Source organism: Thrips palmi, unplaced genomic scaffold (assembly GCF_012932325.1).
Source record: "Thrips palmi isolate BJ-2018 unplaced genomic scaffold, TpBJ-2018v1 HiC_scaffold_1, whole genome shotgun sequence".
Lineage (NCBI taxonomy): Eukaryota > Metazoa > Arthropoda > Insecta > Thysanoptera > Thripidae > Thrips > Thrips palmi.
The window spans coordinates 8,363,845-8,384,957 of record NW_023144620.1 but is presented as its reverse complement, the minus strand read 5'-3'; the positions used below and the strand labels follow the sequence as shown (position 1 = coordinate 8,384,957).

General features: G+C 61.6%; 1 protein-coding gene across 3 annotated transcripts in view; it reads right to left on the bottom strand.

Annotated features, from left to right (window-relative positions):
- The window catches only part of LOC117644645 (secretin receptor-like), a 65,926-nt gene that overhangs the window by 37,084 nt on the left and 7,729 nt on the right, over positions 1-21,113 (bottom strand). For all 3 annotated transcript variants that reach the window (XM_034384259.1, XM_034384271.1, XM_034384265.1), the window contains exons 3-4: positions 16,277-16,389; positions 10,253-10,405 (exon numbers count right to left, since the gene is read on the bottom strand). In XM_034384259.1, the coding sequence (XP_034240150.1) occupies positions 10,253-10,405; positions 16,277-16,389 (266 nt within the window). The remainder of the gene's footprint in view (positions 1-10,252; positions 10,406-16,276; positions 16,390-21,113) is intronic.

The window sequence follows — 21,113 nt, the reverse complement described above, 5'->3', positions numbered from 1 at the left end:
GGGTGTCCCGGGGGTGCCCTCTACCCACCGCCACCTGTCCAATCACAGACCGGACCCTTTCAAACACGCCGGCATTACGACAGTGTGATGAAGCAGTGATGGACCTGCGGAGACCGGTGGAGGCGTTTTGAGCTCCAGAGCTCCACCTTTCCGACCCGTCCTGGCTTTCTTTGTCGACCGGCTGTCCTCGTCTCCGTCTCCCTCTCGAGGAGGACAGTGGGGTGACGACTGTCCGCCTAGTCGGCGGCGTAAACTTTACACTTTGAAACTTAAGTCAGTCTCTGCCCGCGCGGTCGCGAGCTGCTTTGTCTGTCTGAATGCGAGAAAGGGAGGGGGGGGTGTTACGTGGATGGTGCACGGCCCACGAGGGGCGCAACGGGCTGCCCGAAGAGAATCTCCGTCTCGCCATTTCAAACACCGTCGCGGACTTTGACCAGCATTTCACGGACGGTGCGCCGGGTCGGTTGTCAGTCAGTGAGGGCTGCACCCAGCCCCGCCCCGCCCCGCATCGTTCACCGGGGTCAGGCGGTATGATAAGGTGCCCCTCCTTCGGGAGCCAATGAAAATTGGGGACCTTCTCCGCCTGCTCCGACAGGCAGTGGGCCTCACCCGACCGGGCTTTGCACACCTCGTCTCGTCTCGGGCAGCCCGAGTACCCGGGCAAGCCGGGCAAGCCGGGCAAGCCGGGCAAGCCGGGGGCCGTACGGTCGTCCGCCGTCAGGGCCGTCAGCACAGGGACCACGGGCAGCGACGGGGAGCCGGCCACGGGGCGGGCCGAATAAAAATGCCAGCAGCAGACTGATTCCGAAAGTCGTCTTCGCCGCTCTGCCTCTCTCGCACACGCGGGCCTCCCGTTCAGGTGCGAGAGAGACAGACCCTCGTGCCTGCGGCGAGCCGTCCTGCCGCCCACCACGCGCCACTGCATAATTCTCCCCCTCGACCGTCAGCAGTTTAGTTTTACGCAGAAGCCCTGCTGCTGCGCCCTGGCCGCGCCCGCCAGCCGAGCAACAGCTTAGTTTCCCTTTTCATCCCTCCTTTTTTTGGCAGCCGGTTTATTTTTATTTTTTCCTGTCGTGGTTTAGAGCGAGGCCGCTGCACACCCTGCCCTCCCCTCCCCCACCACCAGGCGCCCTGGGACTGCCGGGACCTGCGCCACCCGATCCACAGGAGGCGTCAGCTGAATCGCAAATCAGACGGAGAGCGACTGTCAGGGGCAGGCGGGCTGGGCGGGCTGCAGTCTGGCCGTCTGGGTCGGGCGGACGGGGTGGCAGTGGGTGCACCGTGCCGCCCATAGCGACGCTGCCTGCCCCGAGGCCGTGCCGCCTTTTTACCGACCCTACAGTAGCATCTTTTGCCTACTTACAGGGGCAAAAAGGTGACTCTTTGCCTACCTTTTAGGTGGCTGTCTGGGGTCAGTTGTCCTTTTGCTTCCCCACTGGATCCCCGCCTGGTAACTAAACGCACACGGCGCCGCCATGCTGCAGCAAAAAGGGTGGGCCGTGAGCGGCGCTGCCAGCTCGGTCCGCCCCGCCTGCCGCCAGCCCCGTCCGTCCCGCCGGCCGCCGGCCTCGGCCGCCCCGCCACGCTCGCCTCGCTTCACCGGCCGGCAAATGAACTGAGAGATTAAGGTCTCCGACTCAGACTGGCCTAGATTAGCCGGGCGCGCCGGGCCGCTGTTCGCCGGGGCGCTGCGGGGCTCGCTGCCGCGTTACCCGACCCGAATGGAGAGTGAGCCGAAGCCGAGGATAGCCGTGCCCTGGCCCGGCCCTGGCCCGGCCCTCGCTCGCACAATCCCCGGAACGCTCTCGCCGCTCTAATTTTTCGGCTCCCCCTTTCCAAACGAGCGGGTCCGTCCCTCCACTCGCAGTGTACACGTTTTCAAGGGAAGTCCTGGAAGTGGCGCCCAAGGCCACGCCGTCGCGCCCCGTCGTGCTGACCGAGGCCGTGACCGTGACCACGGGGCAGCAGCGCCCCTCACTCGGAGACACAAATGATCTTCGGCAGCTCGCCGAGTTCGTCTGTTCGTCAACCGCGGCCCGCAATCGATGCAAAGTTGCGCCGAACGGCAGAGGGCCCGAGAGGGGCGCCGCAGGGTCGCAAGGGTTTCCAACTGGAGGACAAAGTGGTCGAGAAACTCGACAACCCGGCGACGCGGCGCGCAAGACCCTGGTAAGGCCGTGCCGGGCCGTGCCATTCCGAGACGGAGTTCACTTACACTCGGCCCATTCTTCGGGAAATTGAGTGCCTCCCACTGCCTCCAGCGCCTTGGCATGCTTGGCAGCCCCCTAGATGGGCTGAGCCCAGCGGAGCCTGCATCGCCGCTGGAGCCGACCGCAGCTCGGCGGCGTGTGGTAGGCCTGGCTGTATATATTGCCTCGCAGTAAGACGCGGTCAGGGCTGCCTGGCTGGCTGGCTGGCTGGCTGGCTGGCTGGCGGGCTGGATGAAACGGAGTGAGCATGAAGAATGGGTGCCGAAACGGCCCAGTGCTGGAGGCTACACTGTTAGGGGCGTGGGTACCACCAAAGTTTGTTCCCTAAAAAAAACAACAACAACGAAACATAAAAACAAGTTGCTCGCTGTAAAGCAACCGCGGCGGGCCCTGCTGAAACACTGACGGGTTAGTGCCAACAAACCCAAGAAACATAACCGTTGCTGAAAGATAGATAGTTGTGAATGTGGTTGGGGGCAGCAACGTCGTTCGCACGTTATTGTTTTTAATTTGGCCGCGTTTTCATGGTTCACGATAGTTTTGCTCGCAGTTGACCCAGAAAATTTTATTTAAAAAAAAAAACAGAAACAAACGAGAAAACAAAGGGAAAACCGAAGAACAAGATGGATGTAAGAATTGTTTGTGTGTCCACCCTTTCCCTACGCGGCGCGCGCCGCTCTAGCTGTGCAAACCACTCGGAGGGGCAGGAAACTAAAGGGCACCTCTCCTCTGGGCCGCGGGACCAAGGGCTGCCAAGGGCTGCAGGGACGTGACCAGAGCAACCATGACACGCCTCGCGCGTCGCAGGGCGTCGCAGGGCGTCGCAGGGCGTCGCAGGGCGTCGCAGGGCGTCGCAGGGCGTCGCAGGGCCGCCGGCAGGCTGTTAACACAAGCAGGGAGGGACGCGAAAGGCGGCGAGAGGGAGGGGAAGCGGAAGCAAGGAAGATGAAAAGAAAATGGCAGCGAAGAGAGAGAGAGGGGGGGGGGAAGCGCGAGGAGGCGCAAGATGAAAAGAAAAGAGAGTGGAAAGGGAGGGCGCAGATAGCGCGCTGCCTGCCGTGCCCTGCCGTGCCCTGCCGCGCTGCGGCGGCGCTGCGGCCGGGAATTGAACCCGGGGCCCTGAATTGAATGCATAAAGCCTTGCAGAGGAGTAGGGCAGCGCACTGCATCCTCTGCCACACAGTGTGACTCACACTCACTGCGCCCGCGACATCTGGTAGTCAAAGAGAGTGTCTGCGAATTGCCACCTTGAGCCTGTCTTTTATCGAGGAGCCGGTCTCTCCACTTTATCCCTTTTCACGCCACGTGGCCGCGGAAAATAAAGAATGTCATCCCGCGGGGGACCAGTTGGCTGGACTGTCTGTTCATTGGCTTGTTTGTGAAATCTGAATTGCGAGTTTGTCCAAAAGTTAATCCGCCGCAACCCGCTAGCCCCGGCACATCCCACATCACCCCGCCCGCCCCGGCCCGCCCCGGCCCGGCCCGCCCGGCCCGGCCCACCCGTCGGCGTCCAAAACGATTCCCTCCCGAAATCCCGAGCCGGGCGGCGTCCTCGTGTCCCATCTTTCTTATCACTGAACACGCTGCCATTGGTATGCGGACGGCCTCGGCACGCGAGCAGATGGGGAGCACGCCGAGGACGCCGAGGACGCCGACGCCGAGAAGCCCGAGGAGGCCCAGGCTGCCTTCCGCCTCCTCGATGATCGAGCCCGTCTCCAGGGAGGCATCGTGACAAGTGCGGGATGAGCTCCCGAAGTAACACACACACACACACACACACACACACACACACACACACACACACACACAAACGCGCGCGCGCGGGACCGCGGCCGCCACGACACCTGTTGCGCGTTCCACGTGTAGCGTGCGCGTGCTGGGTCGGCGCGGCTTGGTGGGACGACCCCCGGGGGAGCGGCAGGGCGCCGCTGAAGCTGAAGTACACCTGGAGAGACGGACGCAGCGAGGCGGAAACAGCCAAGGCACTCCAGTCCACTCCGTGATTGGGGGACGGTGGTGCTTCGCCGAGCTTCGCCGTCGATGCCGAGGCCGTCGCTGGAGCCTCCAGCCCGGAGAGGAAGGAGGGAGGTGCGGATTTGCCGCCAACGGTCTCGGCGAATCGCCCGCAGGGGTTCCCGCCGCGGCCCACGCTCGCCCACCAGCCGCACCGCGCGCGGGCGTGGCGGCCGCGTCGGCGGAAAGGTCGCCCGGGAAGTTGCCGCCCCGGGCCGGCCCTTTTCCGCAGTGTACCTGACTCCTCTCCCTGGTGCCGAGGAGCAGCCGAGGAGCACAACAAGAGACTCCTAACGTCGAGCCGCAACCGCAGCCCCCCCCCCCCAGGCAGACCGACTCGAGGGGCGGAGAGTAATGAGAGGGGAAGGGGGCCCACTACTTGTTGCTGTCTTTATTGCGCAACCATTGAGCCCTTGTCCTCCGGCAGCCTGGAACTGGAGCCGGCTGGAGCCGCGGGGGCGGGGGTAGGTCAGTGCCATCCATTCCGCACACTGAGCCGAGCCGAGCCGAGCCGGCCTGATTATGCCTAAAACGGCCATAAAGGGATATGGCTCTTAATTCAGGGCAGTAACGGAGACAAACGACAGCGACACCCCAGCAAGCGACTATCTGCAGCTCTCGGCTTGAAGCAGCTATCTGCTGCACGCAAATGGAGCACGGCTCCCGGAACAGCCAGCCGACACAGCCAACCGACACAGCCAACCGCAGGCAGTGAGTCGCCGGCCCGGGTCAGCACTCCAAAGTTTCCCCTAACTTTGTTTCCTTCGCACTTATGGCTTTATGTTCTGTTTCATCATGGAAATATCAGCGCGCGAGGCCGCGAGGCTAGCCCCCAGACGACGGCGAAGCCAGCGGACGGCCCGTGCGTCTGTCTGTCTGTCTGTCCGTCCGTCTGTCTGCCCGCGTCTAGACGCCCCCGGCAGACAGCCAGGCGGGCCGATGGCGGGACGAAGCCACCCACCCAGCCCCGCCGCCCCAGCCGCCGTGGCCAGCAGACTGATGATTCCGAGAGTCGCTTTCGTCACTCTGTCTCTCTCGCACTCATGGGGCGTCCCTTCTAAGTGCGAGAGAGACAGAGCGACGAACGGATCCACTGGACTCGCTCGGCAGAGTAATTTATCTGACAGCACAGCAGGACGGCAGGCATTGGAAATCGTGGTGCGGCTCCCGGGACAATTCACCTGCGAGTGTGCGTGTGTGCGTGCCGGCGGCATGGCCAGTGGCTGGGTACAACTGTATTCATATTCAAGTTCAAAGAAAGTTCAAAAAAAATTATTAAAACAACTTGTGAAATGGAAATGAAACTGGCTGAAAACGAAACCTCACGAGGGTGGGGGTTCGCCCGAAAAATAATTAAAAGTTGCTCAACCTCCCCCGCGCCGTTCCATCAAGGCAGGCAGGGACGCTGGGCGCGCTGGGCGTCCAACTAACTCGAAACAAATAACGCTCTGGGCGGTGTGCCGTGTGCGTGAGCCCCGGCCTGGGCGAGCCGCCTCTGGGTGATAAATCTGTCGCGAGCATCGACTGCGTACCCACCGCGCCGCGCCGCCGCGCCACACTCGAGCCCCCGGCCCGGCCAGGTCCCCACAGACACTCAGCCCGGCCTCGTTAGGCGCAGAGACAAAGACGTCAGACCAATGTGGGGCGGCCAGATTTATCCCCTGCGCCGCTCCCAAATTGATGGCGATGGGGAACCAACTTTTAATCATACCTTCAGAGTCGCTGAACAGGACAACAGGACTCGAACCGAACGTGTGACCCCACCAATGGATTCCTCGTTCGGAGAGCAAGCCATTGGTGGGGTCACACGTTCGGCTCGAGTAACATTTGGCGAGTCTGGAGCTCAAAACGCGTCCGCGATTTCGGCCGCCCCCAACCGGTCTTCTGGCCCACTGTGTGTGCCCCATTCGAAAGTGCCGTGGCCGGCGAGCTCACTCCGAACAGTGCTCTCGTCGTCCTGTTTCTCGCGCACTCACGGGGCGCTCCACTGTAGTGCGAGAGAGGCAGGGCCTGCGGGCAATGCTGCGGCGCGCTTGAAAGCTCGCAAAGTGCCGAAAGGCGCAGAAAGGCGCAGAAAAGGCCTGCCTTGATTCGATACTCGCCGCGTCACGCGCAATATCTCTTCGCCCCACCCCTCCCTTCTATCGGCAGCGCTTTAGGGCGGTGAGAGAGAGAGAGAGAGAGAGAGAGAGAGAGAGAGAGAGAGAGAGAGAGAGAGAGAGAGAGAGAGAGAGGCGAGAGGGCTGATATGTATGTAGGCAGGGAAAGGCAGACCGCGGCCCCTAAAGCAGCCCCACGGCACGACGTTCAAACGCGCAGGCATTTCAAAGTGAACTGTGAAATGCTCCCGGGCCTCGTGCAGGCTGCAGGCAGATGACGGCATGGATGGGGTTTAGCGTGAATGCATTAATAACTTCAGATTGAAGCGGAGTATGCAAAGGATCCTCCCCCTCTCCCCCGAAAGAGGGGGAGGGGGTTAGAGAGTCGCCCGTCAAAAACAGTATGGCGGCGTCAATGAAAAACAAAGTTAAATAACTTGGCAAAAAAAAAATCAGAGATTTTTTTTTTCAAATGCTTCGAGACACCACAGCTGTAGAGGGGTTTAAAAAGTTGGACCCTTTCCAACTCCGCTCCCTTCCCCTACAGTGTGCGTGTCTCTTGGCCGAAGCCACGCCGCTGCCTCGCCGGAGAAGCCGAACCCAGTGGAGTGGGGGCGCGCCGCGGCGGGGGCCCAACTTTGACGGAGAGTCCCTTGCCGACCTTAGCCGCAATTTCACGCTCCGACACCCACTCTGGCAGGAAAAACACCTCAAAATAAAAATTGAAAACAATAACCACAACAGCAACGAAAAAAAGCCCAAACAAAACAATTTCGGTGTAAGAACATGATCATCAGCGATAAGGACAACGAGGATATTTTCGCCGGCCTCGTAGAGCATGGCACTTTGCTCTCGCTGCTCAGTATTGGTGTCCGCGGCAGCACCTGTTTTTGCGACCTTTCTGCAACCCCACACAGCAGCAGACGGCGGGGTTGGTGTTTTTTACCACCTTATAGTGTGAAATCGATGACTGAAAACACGCACACACACACAGAATCACAAAGTGAAAATAGAGGACTAAACTGGGAAAGTTATATATGTACATGAGAAACAGGGAAGTCTAAGAAGAGGGAAATTAGCTTGCGTGTAGACACTCTTGAAGTTGGTTCAATTCGTGTTGACACGTCTGGTGCCTTCCTTGTTTACTTTCTTCAAGCTTACCAGGCTTGAAGCATCCCTCATGCATATGGATATTTTTTTAATTTTTAAACCCTTTATTTTTTGAAACCGTTTGGGTGTTTTATCTTGACTTGCGGTTCGCGTTCAAAGCTTTCGGCACCTACTTTGTTTACAAAGTTAGGTTAGGTTAGTTTACTTTAGGTTTGCTTACTTTGTTTACAAAGTAGGTATACGACCGCGCCAACCCTCACCCCCTTCGGTGCAGTGGGGTGCCATTTATTTGGATACGAGCAAACAACAACAAAGGGAGTTGCGAGTTGCACTGTAATTACACACGTGGCGCCCCGCCCCGCCCCGCCACGTTGCAACTACCACTCATTGCGTCCGTCAGGCCGTTCGTTAACGTGGCTCGCATGGCTTTTGGAGCAAACAAAAAAGATATTACAACAAAACTACCACATCTGCAAAAAAAGATGAAAAAACAAAACACGAAACTTTGTGAGAGCGGAATGATTCTACTACCTGCGGACCGCGCCACACTAAAGGGTCGTCGTCCGCATATCCCACACTGTTGAGAGGCCCGTGAGAATATGAGGTTAGGCACGTTCCACGGGTCCGCGGTCGAAAACGCTCCAAACTCAGCGCTACATAATAAGTGGAAATTGGCTTAACTAGGGCTTGAGGTGCGGTACGGTGCGGAGCGCTTGGAGGTCACCGTCAACGCCGGCGGTCGCGGGCCGGGACGGGACGCCCTCAAAACGACGCGAGTGAAGTGGGAAGAGGAGGGCTGTGATCTCTCTCGCACTCGTGGGGTGCTCCGTGGGTGCGAGAGAGACAGAGCGCTGTCTGGCTGCTGGCCCGCGGGCCCTGCACGCGCCTGCACGGCGGGATGGTAATCGCAGCCGTACGGTGCCCCTTCCGGCAGCCGGCGCCGCGGGGAGCGCCGCCAAGAGGTGGCCGTCGTGCCGTTCTGCGGCCCTGACGGCAGCCCTGACGGCGTCCTGGTGGAGGCCGCGGAGGCCGTGCCGTGCACCGCGTCGCCGCCTCGTTACGCGATGATCACGGCAGTCAGCGTCCCGCCACTCGCCCCGCCACTCGCCCCGCGGACCGAGTCTGCGAAACTTTTCGGGAATAATTGTCAAAGTTGAAAAGTAAATCTCGGTTTGCCAGACACTGTAACGCAGGGTGCGTGCGGCTGCGGACTGATTCCGAGAGTCGCTCCGTCTCTCTCGCACGGCCGAGAGAGAGTGCGAGAGAGACAGAGCGACGACAACGACTCTCGCGGAATCAGTCCGTCCGCCGCGTGGTTAGTTATTCGGCACAGCGCGCGCCTCCTTGTCGGCAACTTTCAGAAGATACGATTTGTTGTGAGGGGCTGCTGCCGGGCCGAGACCCACGATGGAACATACGACGCGGAAAAAAAAGTAAAAAGGACCCTCACGGCGAGGCTGGACCGCAGGGAAAGGAAGCAAGTCGGTACTTCGGGTATAAGGACGCGCGAGACTACGCGAGACGCGCGACATCCGCGGACTTTGTCGAATTAGTCCCGGAAGCCCCGGACCGGAAGGATTAAACGGACTCGCCGTCAAAGGGGGATTACCCGTCGCAGCGCTCGCAGCGCGTGCGAGGCCGACGGGGGATTTGGGGAAATAATAAAATAATAATCAACGAATCTATGCACACACACACACGCACACACAGCGCACACGCCCACTCAGAGAGAAAGGCCAAGCAATAATTCGAGAAATAATTTGTGCCGCTGACCGCGGTGGCGCGTGGGGCCTGGTGGGGCGTTGCGAGCGGAGGCAGCCCGACGGGCTCGGCTCGACTCGGCTCGGTAGCAGTCCTCGGCCGCGCCCCGGCCGCGGCGTTTCGAGGCCGCTGCTTGCTCTCTCTACCTCCTCCTCCCCGCTTGCTTCGGCTAAGCTTGGCTTGGCTTTCTCCGCCCCGCGCGACCAGCCGACTCATTCCGAGTTGCGTCGCTCTGTCTCTCTCACACCTACACGAAACGCCCCATGAGTGCGAGAGAGAGACGGAGCGACGAAGACGACTCTCGGAATCATCAGTAGTCTGCTGGCCTTAACTTGGGCTTCGGCTTCCCCGGAGGCCGCCCTTTAATTTGGGGCAATCGTTGCCAGTGCGCTAGTTGGCGGCGTCAAGTTGATATGCAAATTGCGAGGCCGTCGGACGGATGGCGCGGCGCTGGCCCGCTTCGGCCGCTTCAGCTTGCCGTCGTCAAAGTTGCCCCTCAGTCCGCCGGTCGCGCCGCCAACTAGCGCACCCCGACAACGGGCTTTGTTTTGCCGCCAAATTTGGGCTCGGCAGTTTTCCTCATCCCTTCCCGGACGCGATAAACAACAACAACAACAACAAGAAGCGGCTCGACCGGTAATGCCGCAGGCCGGGGCTGGCTTCCTCCTCGCGGGAAGCTGCCGGCTGCTGGCTCAGGTTCAACTTCCGACTCTGACTTCCGTCGTCGCCAAGCCCATCCGCGCTCAGCGCAGCGCGGAACCATTACTCACGTTTGAAAAAATATAAACAACGCGGCGAAAGCGACTCAAGTTACGGCCGCCAAAGACAAACAACAGGCAGGAAACTTTTTGACAGGCCTGTTTCCACGTTTCTGAATAGGTGGCCCGCGTTTCCTTGACGCTGATCGGGCGGGTGAGGCCACGCTTAGAATCCCCGGGCCGGGACAGCCAATCAGCTCTCGAGTTCGGCGGCGGCGGCGACAAAAGTTTGGCCGCGAGTTCGCCGGTCGAAATCGCCATGGCGGTCTTGACGGAGAGGCTGCGAGCGGGGTGCACTTACGTCGAGCAGCGAGTTGTTCCCCGAGTCGGGCAGGCTGACGACCACCGTGGCCACGTCGTGGGGCGCGCACATGGAGTAGTTGGTCCAGGTCCGGTTCATGGTCAGGTTGACGAACCAGGTGCCGTCCGCCAGGCAGCGCCGCGTCGCGTTCTCCTGCAACAAAAAGGCCATCGTTAGCGTCTCGTCGGGGAATAACGCCCCTCACCGCCGCGCACGCGCACCACCAGCGCTGCAGCAATCTAGAGCAGGCCAAGGGGGACGAGCCGACGCCCACGCCGCGGCGCGCCAGCCCCGCCAGCCACGACGGCCATGCCAGCCCCTCAAGGCCGGGCACAGGCTAGGGCCGGAGCGCAAACTTGGATTACTGTGCCAATCAATGGAGATGGTAGTTGCAACAGGGATTTGTAATGGGGTGGGGAGGGGGGGGGCGTGCAGAGGCATGACGCCCCGCGACCCTCTCTCCGGAAGAAAAACATTATTGCTCCCTGCCAGTGGCGCGACAGCCTGATCGCTCTCATTAGTTTCTATCGGCAGGCAGTGATCGGGTGACCTCCCGCCGTCCCGCGTTTCCACGTTGTTTCGGACGCGTCCTAACAAGAGCGCAACTTTGGGGCGAAAGGGGGGGGGGGAGGAGGACGGGGCCGCAGTTTAATTTGGCAAACAAAGTAGCGCCCGGCGGGGCCAGGGCGAGTATCGCTTCAGCTTGGGTGACCCCAGGGCCAGCGAGGCCAGCGGGGCGCAGGGCGCAGCGGAAAACGGTGGTCGAGGAGTGGACTGGCGTGCAACGGACCGTGTGGAGACACCCAAGGCAGGACGCTGGGTGCGGGGTGGCGGGTTGGTCACAGACAAATACCTCTTAGAAAAATATCACCTTACAAAGCGGGCCTTTGAGGAGGAGGAGTGGGGAGGGAGAGTGTGGGCCAAGAAGTTGGTAACATGCCACCGGAACTTGGGCACTCGCGTGGTATCTCTCTTTCTCAACCGGGAACGTTTCGGCCGTCCTGGTCGTCCTCGCCGCCCTCATGGTCCTCGCCGTCCTCGCCGTCCTCACCGCTGCTGGACGAGCAGCCTTTCAGCAATAAGTCGCCGGGACGCCGTGTGGCCTTGCAGGCCGTGCAGGCCGTGGAGGGCGAGGGGGAAGAGCGTTTCCGTCAGAAATCGGGCGGCGCAGCGCGCATGCTGCACGCCGTCAACACCTGCAAGCAGGCCATCTGTATGCACGCCGCCTGGCGACGCCGACCAATCGGGGCACGTCATAAAAGCAGCCGCGTGGCGCAGCGGCGCAGCCCCACACGCCAAACTACACACTCTTTCTCGCTCGCTCTCGCTCTCCCCGCGCGGCTACTGCCACTGCTACTCCTCCACGGCCAGCACCGAGCGACTCGGGTGCGCTTGGTGCGCTGGGTGCGCTTGGTGGGGCCCTTCTTCAGAGCCCCCTTCTCTTCCCACCGCGATAACCGTCCTTCACTCGACAGTGGCGGTGCAGCGCGCCCACGCCGACCCTCGCCAACCCACGCCGCCATCGACGCGCATTTCCATTGTCGGACTCGTAAAAGGAGACGTCCCTCGCCCGCAATCAGGGCCTCCGCCTTGGCCGCCGCCTTGGACGCCGCCGCGCAGGCCGCGCAGGCCGCGCAGCTTCGTTCCATCTCTCCGTCTCTGTCGCACTCCGAGGAGACGCCGTACCCGCCGCACGGGGAGCGAGAGAGACAGAGCACTGCGTCCGGAATCAGCCTGCAGCCAAGTTTGCGAGTCGAGCCCGGTCGGAATGCACTTGGTCTTGGTCGATACAGGGGGCCCGGCCCAACCCGCCAGTTTTACAGTGAGTGGGGAGTGGGGGTGGGGAATTGGGAGTGGGGCGGGGAGTGGGGAGTGGGGAGTGGGGAGTGGGGAGTGGGGAGTGGGGAGTGCCCGTTTAAAAATGAAAACACCCGAAATCGTTCCGAACGTCGGAATGACTTCGGGTGTCCCCGATCGGGCGACCCCGAATCGCTTCCGACGGGGTCTTCCGAATTTTACCCAAAAATGACCAAGATCCGCAAGTTTCTGGATGTACCCCGACGTCAGTCTCGTTTCGGAAGGATTCCGCCGGAGTTCCGGCGTCGGGGCCCTACTGGAATCGTTCCGAAAAGAATGGTTCGTGGTGGGGTGGAAGCCAGGACTACTGTAGGAGGGGGGGCTAAGGAGGCAGCTAACCAATGCTCAGTACAAACTTTGATTGAGATTATATTGGTTTAATTGGAGAGAAGAGACTTCCGAAAAGTGCTTTCGGGGTGTCGAAATCGAGTCCGATCCAAATCTGCAATCCATTTTTAGATAGCACTTGTAGTTTTCAAGATAGCAGAAAAAAAGTGTCCAATTTGAAAATAAAAAAAATGGCATTTGTTAATTTTGGCGTTGATACCCCATACCAAATTTGAGCTCAAAATTCCAAAAATGAAATTTAAAACTGCGATTTACTTAATTTGAAAGAATGGATTTTCCGAAGAGTACTATGCACGGACCATCGGGGTAGCCCGAAATCCTTCCGAACTGACGGGATTCGGGGTCTCGGAAGAACTTCGGGGTGCCCGGGAACATTCGGAAGGATGTCGGACTGCCCCGACAACACAGCCCCCGAAACAGGGGTGATTTCGGGAGTTCCCCGACGTCCGCATGCCTCAGTTCGGAAGCATTCTGGATGAACCCCGAGCGTTCGGAAGCGATTCGGAACGGTTTCGGCCAGATTCTGGATGTTTTCGTTTTTAAACGGGTGGGGAGTGGGGCCGGAGAATGTGGGCCCGTCCGTCCGTCCTGCCAGATTCGGCCGACCGTTGTTGGGACGCAGCGGGGGCGCTTCTGGACAGAGGACAGATGGGCGCGCATTTGCCTCAGCCACTCATTTGTAGCCACCCCGCCCCACCCCGCCCCGCCCCGCCCCGCCCCGCCCCGCCGATACCGAGCAGCACCGCGGTGAGGGATGCGATCCCCGAGGGCTGCCGAGGAGGGCGCGGCGGCGGGTTTCCGCCAACGTGGACGAGTGGACGCGGACGACGTTCGCCACGTCTTCATCCAGGATTGCTTTCTTTTTGTCAAGGGGAGATAGAGATAGCGGTGCTCTTTGGGGAATGAAAGTAACTCGTGCTCCGGGCTGTCCGCACTGAGTGAGCGCGTGTGGTGTATGTGTATGTGTGTGTGTGTGTGTGTGTGTGTGTGTGTGTGTGTGTGCGTGCGTGCGTGTGTGTGTGTGTGTGTGATTGCAGCTCGGGCCGTCTTCCCGGGGACTCGGCCAAGAGCGAAGAAGAGAGGGATAATAGAGACCTAAGAGACAGGTCAGGGTGCTTGGTCGGGCGCGCCGGGGCATCTGTGCGGGAGAGGGATGAAGCGGGTGAGGGAGAGAGAGAGACGGAGCGCCTGCGAATGGCATTGTAGGCAACGTGCTCGACGCGGGTGGGCGCCGGGCTGGCCCACCCCGCCGGGCGGTCCGTCTGTGTCTCCGTCTCTCAAGCGGGCGAAGGCGGGGAAGCGCGGAGGCCAACGAGCGTGTCAAGGCGAGCACAAATTTCGCACCCTGACGGCGAGCTGCTGCTGTTGGCTCCGGACACAGCGAGGCCCTGGCCGGAAATGGCTCAAGTTTGGTTAGCGTGACGGCGCGCGCCACGCCGCTCCAAACTGCGAAGTAACGGCCTCTTGATTTCAACTTGTGTATTCGCTCCAAGTACGACAAAGCGTGCAGAGCGGCGCAGGGCGGCGCAGGGCGGCGCAGAGCCCCGAGCGCGGGGCAATGGGGGACCCAAAGTCGAAGCAGCCAGAAAGCGATCAGAAGGACACACACGTGGAAAAATAAAACCAACACTGAAAGTGTTTTTACCGGTTTTTACCGCAAAACGCCCCGGTGTGCCACAGAAAGCGAAACCAAACCAGTTACAAAGTTCTCAACTTATCTAAATTAAAAAATAAACTTTCCATCCCGGTGTGTTAATTGGTAATTATCTGGCTAGGCCTCGTGCAAAATGTGAAGGGTTCACGCAGCTTATAACGTAGCGGAAATTGCTGGCCCTACGCGGCACTGTCGCGCTTCGGCTGCCGCGACACTGTCGCGCTTCGGCTGCCGCGGCACTGTCGCGCTACGGCTGCCGCGACACTGTCGCGCTTCGGCTGCCGCGACACTGTCGCGCTTCGGCTGCCGCGACACTGTCGCGCTTCACCTGCCGCGACACTGTCTGCCGCGGCACTGTCGCGCTTCACCTGCCGCGACACTGTCGCGCTTCGGGTGGTGCGACACTGTCGCGCTTCACCTGCCGCGACACTGTCGCGCTTCGGCTGCCGCGACACTGTCGCGCTTCACCTGCCGCGACACTGTCGCGCTTCGGCTGCCGCGACACTGTCGCGCTTCGGCTGCCGCGCCACTTTCGCGCTTCGGCTGCCGCGACACTGTCGCGCTTCACCTGCCGCGACACTGTCGCGCTTCGGCTGCCGCGCCACTGTCGCGCTTCGGCTGCCGCGACACTGCCGTGCTTCGGCTGCCGCGACACTGTCGCGCTTCGGCTGCCGCGCCACTTTCGCGCTTCGGCTGCCGCGACACTGTCGCGCTTCACCTGCCGCGACACTGTCGCGCTTCGGCTGCCGCGCCACTGTCGCGCTACGGCTGCCGCGACACTGTCGCGCTTCGGCTGCCGCGACACTGCCGTGCTTCGGCTGCCGCGACACTGTCGCGCTTCGGCTGCCGCGACACTGCCGCGCTTCGGCTGCCGCGACACTGCCGCGCTTCGGCTGCCGCGACACTGTCGCGCTTCGCTGCATCCATCCTCATTCCGAAAGTCGTTTTGTCTCTGTCGCACCTCTTCGCGAGGCTCCATGAGTGCGAGCGAGACAGAGCGACGACTCGCGGCATCGGTCTGCCGGCCCCGTCCCGCCGGGAGTGGCGGGCGGGGGAAACTTCTCCGGCGCACGTCGAGGTGCCAAAGCGGGGGGAGGGGGTGGGGGGCCTCATGGAGACAGCGGGCCTGAAAGGCAATCCGCTGGGGGGTGATCCCACCAAACGCCTTCCCCGAACAGTCTCTCTGTCTCTGCCGCACACACGGCGCCGATGCGACGTAAGGGGTGCGAGAGAGACGGTGCGATGGGCTTTCCCCCTCGTCAACCCTTCGGCGCTTGAACGCTTGAACCGCATCGAGGGACTCGCGAGGGTCAACACCGCCACGGCGCCACGGGGCCACGGCCACTCGGCTCGTCAAAGCAGCGACACTTGTTGCACCCGCTTTGACGCGGAGGCCGCGAGAAGGGTGCGACGGAGAAGGACGAAAAAGGGGAGGAGCCAGACGCCTGGGTAACTTTGTGTCTTCACGGAGTCTGTCTCTCTCGGTTGAGGCGTTCAAAGCGAGAGGGGTTTTACGCGTTCAAGGCCTTTATGGCGTTCAAGGGGGACTGCAGGGAAAGGAAGGGCGGTCCGGACGCACCAAAGTGAACCATCTCATCGCGCGTTCGAGCCGCTCGCCTCCAATTTCCTGGATTTCTAGGAACGCCAGGCTGAGGCTGTGCCGGCTGAGCCCTCGGGACGCGGATGGCGCTGCAAGGTGCTCTAAGCTGCTCTCCGCTGCGGGAGGGCGGTGCTGGCTGTGCTGGCGGTGCCACATCAAAGGGGCGCCCTTGCAAGCCGACCTATCCGGACCAATCCCTGCCACGCTCAAGCAGGACCTGTCGGGGCCCGGCCCGACCCGGCCCGACCCGGACAAAGAAGGGAGGGAAAACCGAAGGGGGAATCCCTGTTGCCCTTTTCAATTCGGAAGGAGCAGACTGATGCCGAGAGTTGTTTCCTTTCTCTCTCGCACCTACACGGGACGCCCGAAGAGTGCGAGAGAGACACAGCGATGAAAACGACTCTCGGAACGAGGACGCGACGCGCTGGGGCTGTTCACTGAGGCACCGCGGCCAAAGAGCGGGTCATGAATGAGTCCACCGACATGACACACCCCGCGGTCTGGTCCAGCGCGACCTTCCAAACAACAACAAAAGCAACAATAGCAGCAACAACAAGAAGGTTACCTGCATGTCGAAGCCGGCGATGTAGCTGGGGCAGGGCATGGCGGCGGTGTGGCCGGCGGGGGTGGCGTTCCAGCAGGCCAGCCCGTCCCACGCCATCGGGCACCAGCCCAGCTCTGCAACCGCAAACGGAGAATCAATGACGGTGGGCTGCCCGGCCAACAATCTCCTCGGAAATAATTTACTTTTAGCTATGACGGCTTGAAAGAAAAATAAAAATGTTTGTCTGCGAGCGCCTGTGGAGTCCGGGGTAGGCAACTGCGCGCCAGCCGCGGCGGACGGGTTGCCTACGCCGCGCAGCGCAGGCGCTTGCTCGGAACGTGCTCAGCTCACAGTGGGGCCGAAACTCTAGACGAGTTTTGCGCTCCAGAGTCACTAAACAGGTTTCGAATCGAGCGTGCGACCCCACCAATGGATTCCTCGATCGGCGAGCGATCCGTTGATGGGGTCACTCGTTCGTTTCGAGTCCCATTTAGCGACTCTGGAGCTCAAAACTCGTCTAGAGTCTTGGCCGCCTGCGCCAGTCTTCTGGCCCACTGTGCAGAGCTCGGCAGGTGTTTTGAGTGATGGACTTGAGAAAACAGTTTATTTCGGTTGCATACGGGATCAAGGTTTTCCGACTGCCAGTGGAATCGCTTTAACGCGGTGGGTGGGCAGTGGCAATGGTGCGAAGTGGCCAAAACCGCACGGCCTGGTGGGCCGGGGGAGTTAGTGGCCGCGGTGAGTGTGAGGCGCGGCTGCGGCTGCTGCGGCGGGGGCGGCGGGGAGAGGGGACGGGCCGACCACAGGACCACAGGGTGCACCATCGTGGCACTCAGGTAAAATGTGCCTAGGATCCTGCCAGGTGTGACGAGCTGGGATTAAACGTGGAGACGGCGCTGATGGCCCTGGGCTGCAATGCGAGAACGGTTTCCCCTCCCTCCGCCCCGCCCCTCGTCCACCCTCGCCAGACCAGAAACTGACACCTCGACCGCGGTCGCGGCCGGGCCGGAGCCTGACAGAGGGGCGGAAATTAGCGAGGATTATTCTATTTCGCGTCAGAGCGCGAAGCAGCTCGAGGGAATGGGGTGAGAAGGGGAGGGGGCACTGCTCATGAAGCCCCGCGGGCCGCACCCCACCCCGCCCCGCCCCACCCCGCCGCCACCAAGAACGTCCGAAAACTCTACCGCCATCTCGCCGCCCGGACGAGCAAGCCATGACAGCGGCTCTGTGTGCGCGCTCGCATACGTGAGTCTGTGTGTGTGTGCCGTGTGCCTGCGAGTACGTATGTGCAAGTGTGTGTGTTGTTTTTCTATTTCCCGGGGCCTTGTTCCGCCCGTCCTCCCTGGGCCAGCCCGGCCAACGACTGGGATCCTCCTAAGAAGTACTGTACCTTCGGAAAGGCCACCGCGTGTGTCCCAGAGATGGATCAGCGTTTCTTTGGCGGCGCAAGAAAGAACCACCCGTTTTCAATCCGAGTGATGCTACGCTGTGCTACACTGTGCTACGCGGACGCCCTCCTCGTCCACCCTCTTCTCCTCGTCCTTCTTGTTTTCGTTCTCCCTCTCCTTCGCCTACGGGGGCGGCGGGCCTTGGCTGCGTCCGGCGGTGTCCTTCCGGGGTGGGCCGCGCAGTCGCGCAGTCGCGCACCGTGGGTGGCAAGACGGACCGAACGCAACGCGGCACGGTAAGGCCGCGTGGGCGACACGCTCCCCGCCCCGCCCCGCCGCGGCTCGCTCGCGCCCAAACGGAATGGGCGGGCCGGGGACACGACGGGGAACATGAATCAGGCGATGAAAAAGCGACGCCGCTTTCGGGACGCAGCGAAGCAGCGAAGCCCGGCGAAGCAGTCAGGACGAGCTGGCTGCAGACGGACTGCGCAGGCAGCCCTCTCCCTCGCCCTCGTGGGCGAGAGAGAAAGAGAGAGAGAGAGAGAGAGAGAGAGAGAGAGAGAGAGAGAGAGAGAGAGGGGTTGACAGCTTTGACCCGCCTTTCCAACCACGAGTGCCGACCGAACGAAACGCAAATCGGCTCGCATGACTTGGCCCGGTTAGGGGTGCGGTGACGAACACACTCACACACACGTACGCACTAACAATCACACACGGACGGACACACTCACACACGCGGGCACATCGGCGCGGTCGAAATGCAATAATGCTAATAAGAGGAGGCCGTTAGCGTGAGGGACGGCCAGCACACCGCACTGCAAGGCCTGGCAAGGCCTCCGCCTGGGACTGCCATTGCCAGGGCCATTGCCATTGCCTGGCTGTGGTGCAGCCCGCAGGGCCCGCAGCCGTGCCTTGCCGTGCCTCGCCGTGCCTCGCCGTGCCGCGTGGCACCAGCCCCGCCAGCCCCGCCAGCCCCGCCAGCCCCGCCAACTGGGTCAAGTGGTGCGGCGGGCGGAGCAGGCTTAGGCTGCAGGCTCCACTGGCACCAGTAGTGGTGCAAAAGCTGGTGCAAAAGGCGTCCCCGCCAGCCCCGCCAGCCCCTCCAGCACCTGGGCCGAGTGGGTCGACATCACGGCTCCAGGCAAGCCCTAGACAGGCCGTATGCACCCCGCTGGCGCGCCGCGCCGCCCCGCGCCGCCACCGCACTATACTAAATACCAAGCGGGCCCTCCGCCGCGCCCTTCGCGCCCACGGCCCTCCAGCAGGCCGTGCTTCTGTCGCGCTGTCTCGCTCGCACTCGCGGGGCGCCGTGCAGTGCGAGGGAGACGAGACGCAGTGCCGCACCACGCCGCACTAGGGCAGCGCCTTCCAGGAAGGCGGCCTCGGCGACGTGGCTCGGGTCGCGGTCTTCCTGCCGTGCCGCACCGCGCCGCACCGCGCCGTTGTCGCAGTCGGCCGGCGAGCCGTTTTCATGAGTCATGCTAATTTGTATTACCGCGACTCCCCAGGACGCGGGGGCCCGGGGGGCAGCGCCAAGACAGGGCGGCCGCGGGGGCTGGTCTGATTCCAGGAACGACGGAACAGAGTCGGAACAGAGGGTCCAAGCCCCACGCCGCCCCCGGCCCCCACGGCCTCTCTTGCGGTGCAGCGAGGAGTCACAGCTCTACACGGCGAAAATGGAAGTTTAAAAGACAGCTTTTTTAGCGGCCGCAAACCATGGCCCGGTGCTGCAACGAATTGGCGCGACGGCGAGGCGATGGCACGCGTCAACTAACTTTGCCGGCGTCCCGGCGTCCCGGCGTCCGCGGTGGTCGAAGTTCCGCGCCGCAAGTTGCTCGGCCAGTAGTTTTGGACACAAGTTTAGACACTTTCCGCGCCAGCGAGTCACTATACTCGGCGGCAAAATGGCGAAATCGGTGGCAGGCAACCACCACGCCGCGCCCCACATGGCGCGAGCGCGCGGCTAAACCCTATTAAGTTTTGACGGGTACATTTAATATTTCCTCACGAATTCTTTACGCGGTTTTTCAACCTCGCCGTCGCCGGCGAGTTCCACCCGGTGAGTGTGTGCCGGTGGAAAGCGGAGACAGGGAGGTCGGGTTTCGAACAACGCGCCGCACAATTACCGGTGGACTAGCCCGCTCGGCGTTGGCGGCGGTTCGCGGGGAGGGATCATCCAGTGCGGAATTCCGTTGTCTCGGTGACTCTCCCACGGTGTGCCTCCCCGCCGGATTTCCAGGCAAGGATTGACGACGGAACGCCCCGGGGGTGCGGCGGGGTGCGGTGGGGCGTGGCGGTGGGGCGCGGTGGGGCGCGGTGGCTGTCCGACTCGGCAATAAAAGCACGCCAGGGAAAAGAGCCTGCCGACTGGGACTACAGCCAGACCTTTCGTATCGGCCTTCCATTCCCTTTCCTTCCCCAACAGGCCAACAGGTGGGTGCGTGGCGCTGCGTGCCTGTCACAGCAACAGCCCTCACCGACACTGCGACGGACGGCCCGTCGGTGAATGCGCCTGTCAGTGTATCTGTGCGTCCGTGCGTCCGTGTGTCTGCTCATGCAAAATGCAGGGCCGCGTAGGAGGCGGCGACCCGGCCCGCCCGAGGGGTAGGCCACCTTTCTGGCACCCCGCGGTGGAGAGCGTGGGCCGGCTCAAGCCCTCAACGTGCGCGCTCTTTGAGCGCCGAGGCAGCATTAAACCAACCGGTGTGAGCGGCGGGCTGTTGCGGTAATCCGGGCGGCGTGGTTTTGTTCCAGCTTTGTGCTCGCGGCGTTCAAAGCCAGTGGAACACGCCCGGAACGCCCTAGAACGCCCTGGAACGCCCTGGAACGCCGCGCGCCTCCCTTTGCCCTTTTGGCCGCGCCTCACCGTAATCGTTCTGAACGGCGCCCGGGCCGACCGGTGACCAAGAGATTAGGTGGCACAGTGTTAGGGAACGGCTCCCTGATTCGCCCTGTTTGGAGGCACAAGGGCGAATCAGCCACTCACAGTGCCTCTCAGCCAGCCTCTCTGCCTCACAACAACGAATCCGCCTCGATTAATTCCACCCAGCGAGAGAGTGAGAGGCGAAGACCGAGATGAGGAGGCAGAAAGATAGAGAGAGAGGAAGGTAGAGCGACAATTGTTGTCCGAACGATACTGCCCTCGCTGGGTCGCTCGTGAAAAAGAGTGGACGCCGATGCGCGGTCCGCTCGGCCGGTTCGTGAAAAGGCAGAATGCCGTGGTAGTGTTGCCGCGATGCAAACGACATGCGGAATGTTTATTAAAATGCCGCACCTGCACAGTGTGCGCACAGTGCGCCGCTGTTCTGGCAGTGAACAACGCAGGCCCAGGGGAGTGCTGCTTTGAAGTTTCGAGGCACAGCACCGGGTCATTATTGGGGAACTTTCTCCTTTTTGTTGAGGGTGTTTTTTTCGCGCAGTCATAATTTTCCAGTAGGGTGGGGAATAGATTAATATATGAATGTTTGTTG